At 37.8% G+C, this 16888-nt stretch overlaps 1 protein-coding gene across 1 annotated transcript in view; it reads right to left on the bottom strand.

Moving 5' to 3' along the window:
- The window catches only part of SYTL5 (synaptotagmin like 5), a 209135-nt gene that overhangs the window by 177964 nt on the left and 14283 nt on the right, over positions 1-16888 (bottom strand). Inside the window, exon 2 of the mRNA XM_036306003.1 lies at positions 6816-7025. Coding sequence (XP_036161896.1) covers positions 6816-7025 — 210 coding nt within the window. The remainder of the gene's footprint in view (positions 1-6815; positions 7026-16888) is intronic.

Genomic DNA, 16888 nt, shown 5'->3' on the forward strand with positions numbered 1-16888 from the left:
TCTGCCTGAATAACTGTCCACACATACCCAGCTGCACAATTTCATCATCAGGGCCCCTCAGCACCAGGGCTCCTCAGAGTGCCTCAGAGCTCAGTGCCAGTGAACTGCACTGCCACAGCTGATCACTGCCACTGAGCCCATCTATCCACAGGGCACTTTGGGAATCCACAGTGAGTCTCTGCTGGGTATGATCTTGGACTAATAGGGACACACTCCCCTGGGCAGTAGAAATTCTGAATTCATCCATAGTGAATACCGGCCCAAAGACACCTGGATTAAGCATGCCAGGGCCCTTCAGAGTGCTTCAGTGCACCTGCACTAGCAAACTAATGCAGGTGCTTCTGTGTACCACCACTGGGAACGCGCGCCTATCCACCACAGGTGCATCAGCAAGAGCTGAGTTTCCCCACCCCACAATGGCAGACCTCTGGACACTACAGTTGCATGCTTTTCCAGCGTGCAGGTCTCCCAAGACCACCGCTCCACAGGCAGCCCTGGGGCCCTGCTGCGAGCCCTGCTGGTCATACACTTAAACAAACAGTGGCGCACTGCTGGGCTGTAGAAATGCTGAATTCCCTCTTCTAGGATACCTGCCCACAAACACAGCAATCCAGTGGCTTTAATGCCAGGGCCCTTCAGAGTGTGCCAGTACACCCTACTGGCAAATACACCACAGGTGCTGGGTTAGCTGCCCCTGGGATAGCGTTTATCCAACCACAGAAGCAGCAGCAAAAGCTGAGTCTGCCCACCCCACAACTACAGAACTGTGGACACCACAGTCACCCTTTGCCAGAACGCAGGCTTCCTGAGCCCCACCACCCCAATAGATAGTTCCTGGGTGCCACTGTGGGTCCCTGCAGAGCATGTGTGATTTCAAACAAGAACATAAGACAGCAAAAATGGGAACACCCCCTCCACTTTGGCTGACTTCTAGTCACCTCAGTTGTGCCTTTCCAGCTCACAGGCCTACATCAAGAGAACCCAAATAGCTCAAGTAGGGAGCTACACTAGACTACCAAATCCAGGAGATCTGAGAGGTCACACCAGTAGCACCATACCCTAAAGAAACTGGGAAGCAAAGCAATCGGGGCTACAATTAAAACATTACAACAAAACATGGGAAGACAAAAAAGCAATCCACAAAGGAAAGAAAAAGAGAAATTACCAGAAAGGGTGTTAAATGAAAAAGAGGCTACTAACTTATCAGAGAAAGAATTCAGAGTAATGGTTATAAGGATGCTCAAACAGCTGGATGACAAATACACACAACTCAATGAGAATTATAATGAGCTGAATGAGAATGTCACCAACATGAAAAGGAACCAAGAGGAAATGAAGAACGACATAGCTACAATTAAGGAACACAATGGAAGACTTAAACAGCAAACTAGAAGAGGCTGAGGACCACATCAGCGAATTAGAAGACAAGGTAGGAAAAAACATACAAACATAGGAGCAACTGGAAAAAAAACTTAAAAAGCAAGAGGAGAACCTAAGGGAGCTTTGGGACAATGCAAAACTAAACAACATTCGCTTAATAGGGGTACCAGAAGGAGAGGAGGAGAAGCAAGGAATAGAAAACCTGTTTGAAGAAATAGTGACAGAAAACTTCCCTGATACTGGCAAGAAAAAACTACACAAGTCCAAGAAGCACATAGAGTGCCAAACAAGATGAACCCCAAAAGACCAACACCCAGACACATCATCATTAAACTGGAAAACACCAACGACAAAATAAGAATCTTAAAGGCAAAAAAAAAAAAAAAAAAAAAAAATCTTAAAGGCTGCCAGAGAGAGACAGAAAGTTACCTACAAGGGATCTTCTATTAGAATATCAGCTGGCTTCTCAACAGAAACACACCAGGCAAGAAGGGAATGGAATGAAATATACAAAGTGATGCAAAGAAAGGGAATGAATCCAAAAATACTATACCCAGCAAGGCTATCATTAAAAATTGAAGGTGGAATCAGGAGCTTCACAGACAAAAAAGGGCTAAGAGAGTTTATTACCACCAAACCAGCAATGCAAGAAATGCTAAAGGGACTGCTGTAAAAAGAAGAAACAGGAAGACAAGAAGAAACACAAACATTAAGAATAAATATGACCACAAACAAGTACTTTTCAATAATAACATTAAATGTAAATAGTTTAAATGCTGCAATCAAAAGATACAGTGTAGCTGAATGGATAAGAAAACATGACCCATATATTTGCTGTCTGCAAGAGACCCACCTCAGAACAAAGGATTCACACAAACTGAGAGTGAATGGATGGAAAAAAATTTTTCAGGCAAATGGAAATGAGAAAAAAGCTGGGGTTGCGATACTTATATATGACAAAATAGACCTCAAAGTAAAGGCCATAACAAGAGATAAGGAAGGCCACTACATAATATTAAAGGGAGCAATTCAGCAATTCAACAAGATATAACTCTGGTAAACATATATGCACCCAATACAGGAGTACCCAAATACATAAAACAACTTCTGGAAGATATCAAGGGAGAGATCAATAGCAATACAGTCATAGTAGGTGACTTCAATACCCCACTGACACCACTGGATAAATCCTCTAAACAAAAAATCAGCAAACAGCAATCCTAAATGACTCACTAGATCAGATGGACTTAATTGACAACTTCAGAATATTCCACCCCAAAGCTACTGAATATACATTCTTCTCCAGTGCACATGGGACATTTTCAAAGAGAGACCATATATTAGGACACAGGCAAAGTGTCTTCAAATTCAAGAGAATAGAAATCATAACAAGCATCTTCTCTTATCACAATGGCATAAAATTAGAAATCAACAACAATAAAAACATTGAAAAAAATCAAACACTTGGAGGCTAAATAACATGCTATTAAGCAATGACTTGGTTACCAGAGAGATCAAAGAAGAAATAAATAGCATCCTGGAAACAAGTGACAATGAAAATACTACAATCCAAAATCTATGGGACACAATGAAAGCAGTCCTGAGAGGGAAGTTCATCGCTACAGGCCTACCTCAAAAAACAAACAAAAAAAACTGGCAATAAATGATCTAACCCTACAACTCAAAGAGTTAGAAAGAGAGCAACAAGAAAAGCTCACAGTATCCAGAAGGAAGGAAATAATAAAGATCAGAGCAGAAATAAACAACATAGAGACCAAAAAGAACAATACAAAAGATCAATGAAACCAAGAGCTGGTTCTTTGAAAGGATTAACAGGATTGATGAACCTCTAGCAAGGCTCACCAAGAAACAAAGAGAGAGAACTCAAACAAAATCAGAAATGAAAGAGGTGAAGTAACAACTGATCCTACTGATATACAAAGGATTGTCAAAAAATACTACGAACAACTCTACCCCAACAAACTGGACAACCTCGATGAAATGGACACATTACTAGAAAAATACAAGCTTCCAAAACTCAATCAGGAAGAGTCATAAAACCTGAATAGGCCAATAATTACTGATGAAATTGAAACAGTAATCAAAAAGCTTCCAGCAAACAAAAACCCTGGACCAGATAGCTTCACAGGTGAGTTTTACCGAACATTCAAAGAAGAACTAAAGCCAATCCTTCTCAGACTATTCCAAAAAATTTAAGAGGAAGGCACACTCCCAAGCTCTTTGTATGAAGCCAGCATTACCCTAATCCCAAAACCAGATAAAGACACCACAAAGAAAGAGAATTACAGGCCAATATCCCTGATGAATATAGATGCTAAAATCGTCAACAAAATTCTAGCAAACTGGATGCAGCATTACATTAGAAAGATCATACACCATGACCAAGTGGGATTTATTCCAGGAATGCAAGGCTGGTACAATATCCACAAATCAATAAATGTGATACATCACATATACAAATTGAGAGACAAAAATCACATAATCATATCGATTGATGCAGAAAAGGCATTTGACAAAGTCCAACACCCTTTTCTGATAAAAATGCTCAGCAAAGTGGGAATAGAGGGATCATACTTCAACATAATAAAAGCCTTATATGACAAACCTACATCCAACATCATACTCAATGGGCAAAAACTAAAACCATTTCCCTTAAGAACAGGAACACGACAGGGATGAGGCTGAGAGACATATGAAAACATGCTGAAAGTCACTAATCATGGGAGAGATGCAAATCAAAATGACAATGAGGTACCATCTCACACCTGTCAGAATGGCTATCATCAACAAATCAAAAGACAAATGCTGGTGAGGATGCGGAGAAAAAGGAACCCTTGTTCACTGCTGGTGGGAATGCAAACTGGTGCAGCCACTATGGAAGACAGTATGGAGTTTCCTCAAAAAACTACAAATGGAACTCCCATTTGACCCTGTGATCCCACTTCTAGGAATATATCCCAAGAAACCAGAAACACCAATCAGAAAGGATATATGCACCCCTATATTCATAGCAGCAGAATTCACCATAGCTAAGATTTGGAAACAGCCTAAGTGCCCATCTGTAGATGAATAGATTAGAAAACTGTGGTACATCTACACGATGGAATACTATGCTGCTGTAAAAAAGAAGGACCTCTTACCATTTGCAACAGCGTGGATAGAACTAGACATATGTAATACTCTTTGTAATACTTTAAGCAATAAAAAAATATATTAAAAAATAAAAGGCTAATATGTAAATTGTTCCCTTGGGAGTTCAACCGACTGGGAGTTCAACCACTCAGTATGACATGCACTGACCACTAGGGGGAAGCTTGGAACGAAGGAAGGCCCAGACAGCAGCTGGCAGCCAGGGAAAGGAAGGCCCTGGCTGATTCTGATTGCCGGCCAGGCCTAAGGACCCTACCCATGCACAAGTTTCATGCACTAGGTCTCTAGTATGTAAAAAAAAATATTAGTAAGGATATAGAAGATTTTGACAATATGGTTAACAAGCATTTAATAGAGTTATTAATGACATTCAAATGAATAACTGCAGAATGCATTATTTTCAAAGATCTAAGAAACATTTAACAAAATCAACCAATTGCTGGGCAGAATTTCAAAGACTAACCTCATAAAAGTATGTTCTCTTACTACCCTAGATTTAAGTTAGAATTCAATATAAAAAACAGATACCACCCAGCTGGCATGGCTCAGTGATTGAGCGTCGACCTATGAACCAGGAGGTCACTTCAATTCCCCCTCAGGGCATATGCCTGGGTTGTGGGCTCAATCCCCCATGTGGAGCCTGCAGAATGTAGCCAATCAATGATTCTCTCTCATTATTGATGTTTCTATCTCTCTGTCCCTCTCACTTCCTCTCTGAAATAAATGAAAATATATTTTTTTAAAAGCTTAAGAAAAAAATACATAAATTCCCCATGAAATCTGATATTAAGGAAGATAATTATAAGTAACTCATGATCAAAGAAAAAAAAATCACAATAGAAATTAGAAACTAGAATTCAATCTATATCATAAAAATTAATATTAAAATGTGTGAAGTGCAACTAAACAGTGAAAGTAAGATAATTCAATCCTTAAATGCATATTTTAGAAAAGAACAAAGGCTGAAAAACTAAGTATTTAAGCATCTGTATAAAAAAAATGATAATGAGGAATAAATTAAATCTAAAAAAGAAAAGGAAAGAAAGAACATGGCAGAATTCAATAATTTTAAAACAAATATGCAATGTGGCATTAAAAATATGTGTTAGAAAAAAAGCAAAACAGTTCACAAATGTTTCTCTCACATCAATATTTCTCTCTGTCTTTCCTCTCTCTTCCACTCTCTGAAAATCAATGGAAAAATATCCTCGGGTGAGGAATATAGGGATCCTCAATGGGACACACTAGCCTTTATTCAGAGTGGCTGAAAATAGAAGGTCACTCACTCTTACTACTAAACTATTCACTTTCCTCCTAAAATTAACCTCTTAACACCTATAAGAAAATGTGTTAGTGAGGGGAAAAGATAAACTTAACTAAACTAAACCAAACCAAACAAACCTGAAGTGATTTCAGCACCCTCCCACACCTCAACCACAGGAAACAGATCAGCATGGAGTTGCCTTGAGATAAGATTATTAGGCACCTCCCAGAGTAGAGATGAAGTGACTTTGGGGGGAGAAGATATATTGGTTGGTCCAGGGAGAGACTTTTCAAAAGGATGGAGTTAGTAGCATCCAGGATTAGTAGTGACCAATCAGGCTTAGACTCCAGTTTAATTAATCTTAGAAAACAATGATTCTTGACTTGTACCCAGGTTGGCTTAGAGAATCCTTTGACCATTTTACTCCAATAGGCTAGACCCAGAGGTGAATGGGAAGGTTCTCTCCCTTCACCCTTTCTCAAGAACTAGGTTGGCAAAAATTCAGCAGCTACTCTAGTTTTGTATCTCAGCTGATGTGGAGACAGCAGCCTGGAAATTTCATATTTATCTTGACAGTTACCCTAAATGTCTCAGGGTAACTGTCCGTGTCTTCTGAGAAGCCACATAGAGCCAAGTGGGGCTCTAATAGAAGAAAAATCCTGTGTGGCTTTCAAATGCAGGAAGAGACATCATTCTGTCAGGCTTCTAATTTTACTATATGTTATAGTGTTAAAAAAATAAAAATACTGTTCTCTCTGACTCTGTATCTGTATTCTTCTCTCTCTCTCTCTCTCTCTCTCTCTCTCTCTCTCTCTCTCTCTCTCTCTCTCTCTCTCTCTCTCTCTCTCCTGCCAAAGCCTTGCTGAACCCATGATTGGGCTATACTTATAATTCCACATTCTATCCAAAAATTTTAAATACTCTTTTTCTTTCTTGCTTTTCTCACTCCAATCCCTTCAGTCTTCAAATCTGGTTTTCCAAGCAAAATCAAGAAACTCACGCGACTTTGGCACAGACTGTGCACTTCCAGCTGCCATCAAGGTCTGAGACCCGACACTCACTGCACACCCTCAGTGAGCAGGCCTGGCATGGGTTTCCCCGGTCAAATATTAAGCCCAGGTTTCTCTGACAGTAAACACAGACTCTGCTGGTCTCTTGTTGAATCTTCCCACTTCTATGTTTTGCTTCTAAGAGTTCATTTTTCAGCTTCCTGGAAGGAGAAGGGGAAAATAACTTTAAAAAACAAAGAGAGTAGCTACGCTATATTTAAGGATTATTTTCATTTGGAATAACATTTAAAAGAACCAAGGAGTCAGAGCCAAATAATTTCAGAAAACACAATTTCTTCCTCTAGAGCAGTGGTTTTCAACCTTCCTAATGTTCATGTGTGGTGACCCCCAATTTCATTGTTACAAATTGAACATAACTAAAGCATAGTGATTAATCACAAAAACAATATGTAATTATATATGTGTTTTCCGATGGTCTTAGGTGACCCCTGTGATAGGGTCATTCGACCCCCAAAGGGGTCATGACCCACAGGTTGAGAACCGCTGCTCTAGAGTCAACAATTTTTTGACATCAATAGTTGAAAAACATGTTTGTGTTTTACTTTTGAATTTTGACATCCTTCTTGAGCACTACTACTTTGAAATTAGTATTTATTCACATTCTACTCTAACTTCTCTAAGATCTTTGATACCATAATATTGAAGCACAACCCTAGCCTAGAGACATGCATAATATCATGTTCTTTACTTGCTTAGATATACTACATGGAGGAAGAGCGTGAAATCAAGCTTGGCAACATGGGAACTTTCCTTAGGTGATCCAATGAAGAGATTGCTATAAAGACATTACCTGCTATTTCAGATCTAAATGCTTCTTCTTATCATATGAGGGTATCCAAAAATGTCCCTTAACCTATGGGCTTTTCTGTCAGAGTGTGAATTCAAGTTGCATCATGAATTAGCTGTCCAACCTTAGAAAACTATTTACCCACTCAACCTGTGGAGCTTCATTTGTAAAATGGGGGCAATAACATTCTTATTCTTATTATATTATTTTCTGTTTTATAAAATAGTTTTAAAATATACTTTTATTGATTTCAGAGACATGAAGGGAGAGGGATAGAGAGATAGAAAGATCAATGATGAGGGAGAATCTTTGATTGACTGCCTCCTGCTGGATATCAAGCCTACAACCCAGGCACGTGCCCTGACTGGGAATCAAACTGTGACCTACTGCTTCATAGGTCAACATTCAACCATTGAGCAACACTGGTCAGGCTATTATTTTCTGTTTTTAAGGTTAAATGACATATAGGGGGGTGAGGGCATAAATGGAGGGGTCAGGGGGTAATGGGAGGATAAAGACACATATGTAATACCTTAATCAATAAAGAAATTTAAAAAAAGATTAAATGACATAACCTTGGCTTGCATGGCTAAATGGTTAGAGTAGCAGCCTAGGGACCCAAGGACTGCAGGTTCGATTCCCAGTCAAGGGCACATACCTAGGTTGCAGGTTCGGCCCCCCAGCCCTGGTTGGGGCATGAGTAAGAGTCAGCCAATTGATGTGTCTCTTTCACATCGATGTTTCTCTCCTATCCCTTCTTTCTATTCTCTCTAAAAAAATCAATGGAAAAAATATTCTTGGGTGGGCATTAACAACAACAAAAAAGATTAAATAGTATAATATATAAAGTTACCAGCACAGTTCCTGGCATATAGGTACTAAATAAATGGTATTTTCATGTCCATTTTTTCTTATTACCTGACATGTATACTTATATACAATTTATAAGATAACTATTCAACGTGTCAACGTGTGGTCCTTGTTCTGGGAGTGTCAGCATCATCTGGGAGTTTGTTAGGAATGGAGAATCTCAGGCCCCACCTCATACCTACTGGATCAGATTCTGCATTTCACAAAATCTCCAAGTGATTAAAGTTTCAGAAGCACAACTTTAGAGCATTTGTTATCGAATTTGGCTATGCACTGGAATCACCTGGGAAGATTTTAAAAAATTATACTGATTCCTGAGCCTCACCCCCCGACTATCATATAATTGGTTTATGATGTGGTCTATGCAATGATATTTTTATTTTTATTTTTTAACATATATTTTATTGATTTTTTTACAGAGAGGAAGGGAGAGGGATAGAGAGATAGAAACATTGAAGAGAGAGAAACATCAATCAGCTGCCTCCTGCACACCTCCTACTGGGGATGTGCCCACAACCAAGGAACGTGCCCCTGACCAGAATCGAACCTGGGACCTTTCAGTCTGCAGGCCGACGCTCTACCCAATGAGCCAAACCGATTAGGGCAGCGGTTCTCAACCTGTGGGTCGCAACCCCTTTGGGGGTCGAATGACCCATTCACAGGGGTTGCCTAAGGCCATCGGAAAACACATATATAATTACATATTGTTTTTGTGATTAATCACTATGCTTTAATTATGTTCAATTTGTAACAATAAAATTTGGGGTCACCACAACATGAGGAACTTCATTAAAGGGTCGTGGCATTAGGAAGGTTGAGAACCACTGGGTTAGGGCAATGGTATTTTTAAAAGTTTCCTTATTTATTCTATGTATTGCTAAATTTGGAAAACAGATGACAGATTCATTCCACTTAAATGCTTCACAGAAATATCATTCCTTTATGTTATCCATATCTAATCCCCTCTTCACCATAACATTTGTATGTTCTAGAAGAAAATACTCCCAGATTCATCTCACACATCTCATATTTTTCCTTTTACATTTGTGGAACTGTGCTTCATTATACCCAACAATACTAGCATCTCCCCAAAGGCAGGAATAATTACTTCAGTTTCTTGTATATACTGCTCAGGACCCAGTTCTGTGCTAAATTATAAGGTACTTAAATGTTTAAGAATATTTATTATTTCTTTGGGGCCTTCAAACTAACTTGTAATGTATTATGAGGCTCATGTTAAAGATTATAAGCAATATATATTAAACCAGAAACCAGGTATTTTAATCCCTAGCCTAATGAGAGATTCATAAATGGGGAATTATAAAAGTGAAGAGTAAGAGTTCCAAAACCTTTGATTGTCTCATTTATCCAATGAACATTTATTAGGTGCCTATTATGTACTAGGCATTCTGATATTCAGAGAGGAAAATAAGTCAAGCAGGATATCTACTAAGGATTCCAATTATCCTCCATATCATTCAAGTAAAGGACAAATAATGCAAGATGATTCATATGCTGCAACAGGCAGCTATACAGAACATTCTTCTCCTATCTAAACACAAATGACAACTTACAGTAGATGCTTTCTTAATCCCTAATTTAGAGCTTAGAAAGTACCTTTATGTCTTTTTTCCCCATGAGCAACTGCTCATGAATTTAAGTGTAAGAAAAGTAAATCCATATGATTTACTTTTGAAAACTTATAAAAGCTACAAGCTTTAAAGAAAAGAATGCATTCTCATTTAAGACCACAACTATATTATTTAGAGAAGCACTTCAGGGCACAGGAGAAATACTAGTAAAACATTGCCCTTTCAAAATCTATAACAATTCATGCAACAACAATAAAGAAACAAAGTGATCAAAATGGGTAGAAAAAAGCTAGCAATTTTAGACAGCAGTACTATTATCCTGATAGTCTCTTATCTCCAACGTGTGATTTATCATTCTTAAGCAAAATGCCCAAACAGCTCCAGCATAGCATCCACTTTAAAGGCAGGAATAAGGAGGAAGGTGTATAACATGAACCTGTCTCTTAACAGAAAAGAAAAAATTAACTCAAAAGTTCTCCCATCAGATTTCCCCTTAGGTTTCCTTGACCAGACAGTGTCACATCACCACCACTAGCTGCAAGGAAGGCTAAGAATGTGGAACAAGTTGGACTGCACATCCCTACCCTCTTGACATTAGATGTGGTATTGTGACTGGCATTGATCCACAAAATGTGGCATGGGATTCCTTCCAGTTAAAAACTGCAAAAAGTGAATGCTTGGTTTTCCATAAACCCTCCTCTTGGCTTGGAAAGTGGCAATGTCCCAAATAGTGTCTGCTCTGTAAATCTGGGTCCTGGTTTGAGGATGCCATGAACTATAGTCTCCAGCCATCCTGTTTTGGATGTATAGGATGAGAAAACTTTCATTGTTTTAAGCCACTAAGAATTTGGGGCTGTTATTGGAGCATAATTTAGCCTATCCCGATAAACATATAGTGTAGTCCTTCATCTGGTTGGCTCACATATATCCTTTTAACTTCAGCTTTACTGTTGCTTCCCCAGTGATGCTTTTTCTGACAGCCAAATTTATAGCAGATTCCCATCTTATTCTCGCTCATAGAAATGTGTTCTTTTTCTTCACAGCACATACCATAATTTTTAAATTATATCTTTATTTGGCTGTTTTTAACTGGTTTAATTGTCTCACTAACTCCTCTATGAGGGCAAGACTATATCTGTTTTGTTCAGCACATAAGCAGTGGCTGGAACATAATAGATAACATTTAATTAAATGAATAAGAGAAAGCTTAAGTAAAAGCTAAAAAGTAACAAGAGGAGAAAGAGAGGGACTGGGAGAAGGAAACTCAGGCATGCTGATTATTGGGTATCACTGGGCATTCCACTTAACCTCTCTGGGTCTCAGCTACTTCAATTTCAAAATGAAGATAATTCCCTTCCAATCTTCATCTGAGAGTGTTTGTGAGGGCCAGAGGCAATAAAGTATGGTAGTGTGCTTTGCAAATTATAGAAGACTTTTACAAAATAACACCATCATTATTAAAAAGAGAATGAGCCCAGCTGGTGTGGTTTAGTGGTTGAGCTTCGACCTATGAACCAGGAGGTCATGGTTTGATTCCTGGTCAGGACACATGCTGGGGTTGTGGACTCAATCCCCAGTGTGGGGCATGGAGAAGGCAGTGGGTCAATGATTCTCGTTCATCATTGATGTTTCTATCTCTCTTTCCCTCTCCCTTCTTCTCTGGAATCAACAAAAATATATATTTTTAAAAAAATAATGAGAAGCCCTAACTGGTTTGGCTCAGTGGACAGTGCGTCAGCCTGCAGACTGAAGGGTCCCAGGTTCGATTTCAGTCAAGAGCACATGCCCAGGTTGCGAGCTTGATCCCCAGTGGAGGGCATGCAGGAGGCAGCCGATCAACGATTCTCTCTCATCATTGATGTTTCTATCTCTCTTTCCCTCTCCTTTTCTCTCTGAAATCAATAAAAGTATACTAAAAAATGAGAAGATAAAAAATGTACAATGTTAGATTAGTAGGAATAAATTCAAAATCAAATTGGCTTAAACTGAAATTCCACTTTGAAAAAGTAATGCAAGCCTGATGAAACTACAGGATGGTCTCAATTACTTGATAAGAATTTTCAAAGCTTTTTTCAACTTCCTTAATCTCATTTCTACACCTTTGTTCAGTAAGCAAAACTATTTTGATTCTGAAAAATATAAAATTCCCCTATTTTTATTGCCTAAAGAGAAGTAAAGAGTATGGGAGATGGATGGAAAAGAGTAGTACAAATAAATATGGCCTAATGACAATGGTTAAAAACTGATGAAAACTATAAAGAAAAAAAACAAAACTATTGAAGACATTTAATTTCAGTTAATATCAATTCTTCATTAAAGATAAGCTCAGGATGCTCTTGTATTTTAAAGTATCAGTTTATTCTTTACATTTCCTTGTTGCTGCACAGATACATTTATATTAACATGTGAATTTGTTACTTATATTTAATTGAAATCTTAAATATTGAAAAGATGAACTATCTCAACTGTAGTTGAATGATAGAATCTCTTCATTTCTATATTCTGGTGATATACTAAATTTGTTTTTTTCTATTCCATTATCAAAAATGTTCAATGCATTACAAAGATTACTTGCTTTATCTTTGCATAGACACATTCCTTTCAAATCAGGAATTGTTTTCCTTAAAATTCCCATACATTTGCGTCATTATTTTTCTCTCATTACCATATCTAGTCCCAGTTGTACTTAACATTATTTTGCACCAAATAAGATAGGAATTTTAGAATGGAAGCAATTTGTTGCCTGGAAGAGGAAGCCACAGAAAAGTATTTTTGATTCCTTGAAGTCTTTAAACAACCCTCAAGCTCATCTAGAAAAAGACATCAAGTCTTAAGAAGAAAATGAAAAAAGTGAGGACTATATACTAGTGGCTCAGAGCATAAGGTTCTAAAGTCAAAGGATCTGGGTTAAAATCCTGGCCTTACCACATATTTACTTAGAGACTTTTAGAAAATTACTTAACTTAAGGAGACCTAACCCCTCTTACTCAAAATATTCCCTCTGTAAAGAAAGTCATAATAGCTACAACCTCATAGACTTGTGAACATTAAGTAAAATGTTAAGCACAGCTTGATACATAGTATTTGTGGACTAGACAATTCTGGTATGTGTCTCCCGATATCTGTTCTCCCCTTCTCTGTTAGTGGAATGTCTAGCCAGGTTCATCACCACTCAGTATTTTCCAGTGTGCCTTAGATTTTGCCATGAGACTAAATGTTGGCTAATGTGATGTGATCAGAAATGATTTAGGCAGCCTCTAAGTCAGTGATTCTCAACCTTCTGGCCCTTTAAATACAGTTCCTTATGTTGTGACCCAACCATAAAATTATTTTCGTTGCTACTTCATAACTGTAATGTTGCTACTGTTATGAATCGTAATGTAAATATCTGATATGCAGGATGGTCTTAGGCTACCCCTGTGAAAGGGTCGTTCGACTGCCAAAAAGGTCGTGAGCCACAGGTTGAGAACTGCTGGGTCATGTCCCTAATGGAAAAGGCCTTCCTTTCCCTTGAATCCTTCATCCTTTCCAGAGGCTGAGATGAAAAAACATAGAGGTAAGCCATAGACTCTCCAGATGATGGAGCAACTAAAGAAAAGGTGCCCAGAACCATGCTAAAATGGAGCCACCATAACAATATCACAAAACTGCCGACCAACCAAGACTTTTCAATTAGAGAGCAAAGTATTTCTTTCTTGTTTAAGCCTTACGATAATGTGTCTCTGTAACCCACAGCCAAGCCTATTTCCCAACAAGTAAAATAAGAACTCAGTAATATTAGCTCTTTTTATTATTGTCCACTTGCAGAGATATTGCTATCAGGTTCTGCTTCAGCCTCTGTTGCAATATCTTCAAGCTAAATCCTTGTCTATAGCTAGAGTTTCATATTCCTTTAAGAGAGCAAAGCCATGTAACTGATGAAAAATACTGTCTAACCAGAAACAAGACAAAAATCACTTGAGAAAATATATGCATGCAGAATAATGTCACAGCAGCCAGATGTCAATGGCTGCATACTTCTTAGCACTTTTAACTTTGTTCGCATCCAGAGGCAATGCCATCAACACTGAGGTTATTTTATATTTTCGTAAGGGAAATCCAGTGGTGACCAGACCTCCTTTTTGTATTCTGAATGTAAAAACATAATTTTTTTCACTTTGATTGTAGCTTCTGTGTCCTGAACTTATTACTAAAACCTAATCTTCACAACACTTAGTCAAAATAATGACAGGCACTCTGTTTTACATGTCATGCCATTTGATAGTAACCCATGCTAAAGATATTATGGTTCCCATTTCATAGATTTTAAAAAAAATGTAGTCTCAGAAGGAAACTTGCTATGGTTCACAAGGTTATCAAGTAGTGCAGTCAGGATCCAGATCCAGAATTTTATATTTTCCCAAACCTGCACTCCTTCCCCATACCAGACACCTCTCCTTAGTTCTCAGTCTATTAAAATAGTTTTGTTCAGAAATATTATCAACAACTTCTATTTCTTTCCTAGTTATACAAAACCATGCTAAGCACACTCAAAATTATGCCTCAGTAAACATGAGGGGCTTCTTCTGCCTACCCTGCTTCTCCCACCAAATGGCATCTGCCCAAGGGGCCTCTTATCACAGAGTCTCATAGCAATGAAGATGTTTTTCAACAAACATGCTAATCTGGTCCTAATAAACTTTATAAAGCTTTGGATTAGTTTTCAAATCCAAGGATATTAAAAAAATCAAGACCATTAGAGAACTGGGAAAGAGTTTTCCTTAGATAGAAATCTACTTCAGAGAAAGTAATAAGGAACAAGATTGAAAGAATACTTGTTTAAATAAAGAATTCTTGTGAATTGTAGCAATTTCATGTGTTTAGGCATTGTTTCAAGGAAAGAGAGAATTGTGAAATCTTCAAATCTGCAAATGACACCAAGAACTTCTGGTAGTGAAACACTGGGCTCATAGGGATATCATCTTACAAAGCCATGTGAACAGACAGGCAATTGTTTATTAACTATACAGGCATATCTCATTTTATTAGACTTCACTTTATTGTACTTCACAGATCTTTCTTTCTTTCTTTTTTTTTTTTTTTACAAATTGAAGACAAGGCCCTCCACCAGCAAAAAAAGTAGCCTGGAATCAAACTCATAATATCTCCAAGGTATGCTCTGTTATCTTAAAAAATAGCAGGAGTTGATTTCATATGTAATTAGCAAATCAAGTCTTTCTCCTGGAAATACATTGAAATAACTATCATCTCAATTTTCTGACCCAACAAGGCAGAGGTATATGTTTCACTTATTTGAAACCCAAAGGATACCTTACTAGATTGCCCCAAAATGTAGAGTCCTATTATAAATATAGTAAATTATTCATAAAAAAGGATGGATATAGAATCAATAAAGCAAGAAGTATTTCTTTAAACCAAAAACAAAGGTAAAATACTGGGCTTTTAAAGATTATTGCTATAACATGCACAGATAGAAGTGACCTAATGGGAGGAAATTTGACATTCAGACATTTCAAAAGATAATTTAAAAATAACACATTGCCCTTGAAAAAAATCTTTAAAAGTACTTCTTCTGCTGAACATAAGCACATACTAGCTTTATTTTTATAAATATGTAAATTTTATTTCTAAAATTTCTCTGAATTTGTGTCAACTAGATTAATTTAAGTGCAACAAGGAAGGAGTTATGTGCTCAGCAAAGACAGTTTCAGTACTTAATTTTCCCCATTTTACCTGTTTAGTTGAAGTTTTGGGGAACTTATATTTTCATAGATATAGATTATTATTACAAAACACACTTCCAGAATGCCCTACTCTACTCATTCACTGCAAATTTTCATCTGCCTTTGCTGTATTTGAAGTTGAGCATAATATCTCTCTCATATTGCCATAGTCTTTGGTTTGTTTGTTTTTAATTTTTTGGTGATAGTCTTGAAATTTATTGCAACAGTCCTGAATAAAGTATTTTTTACCATTTCAATGTTTATATATACTAGAGGCCCAGCACACGAAATTTGTTCACTTGTTGCGGGGCGGGGGGGGGGGTCCCTCAGTCCGGCCTGCATGCTCTCTCAGTCCAGGAGCCCTCAGGGGATGTCCAACTGAAGGCTTAGGCCTGCTCCCCAGACATCCTTAGCACGCCACCACCGCTCTGCTTGCCAGCTGTGAGCCAGCTTCTAGCTGAGTGGTGCCCCCCCTGTGGGAGCGCACTGACCACCAGGGGGCAGCTCCTGAGTTAAGGGTCTGACCCCTGGTGGTCAGTGTGTTTCATAGTGGCAGGTTGTTCTGCTGTTTGGTCAATTTGCATATTAGCCTTTCATTATATAGGATATATAATGAATATACTTTATATATATATATATATATTTATTTATGTACACACACACACAGAGAGAGAATATACTGTAAAAATATATACCCAAGCCACTACTATGGCTTGGGTATATATATACAGTATATTCTGTGTGTATATATATACAGAATTGAGTCCCTGTGAAAGTGGAGACTTTGCACATCCAATAAAATACATTTTTGCTTCGGTTAAATTGGAAATGAAATCATCTCCATTTCCTATGCCTTGCATATAATAAGTACTCAATGATTTAATTATTTTTTGCTGAATCATGGAAAAATATTTCCCAAATATGTGACAATTGAATTCATACAAATCTTTACTGAAACAATCTAACACTCAATGGTAAGTGAACAAATAATGTGGATAAAAAAATTCACAGAAGAGAAAATAAAAATGGTT

This window comes from Myotis myotis, unplaced genomic scaffold, assembly GCF_014108235.1.
Source record: "Myotis myotis isolate mMyoMyo1 unplaced genomic scaffold, mMyoMyo1.p scaffold_m19_p_4, whole genome shotgun sequence".
Lineage (NCBI taxonomy): Eukaryota > Metazoa > Chordata > Mammalia > Chiroptera > Vespertilionidae > Myotis > Myotis myotis.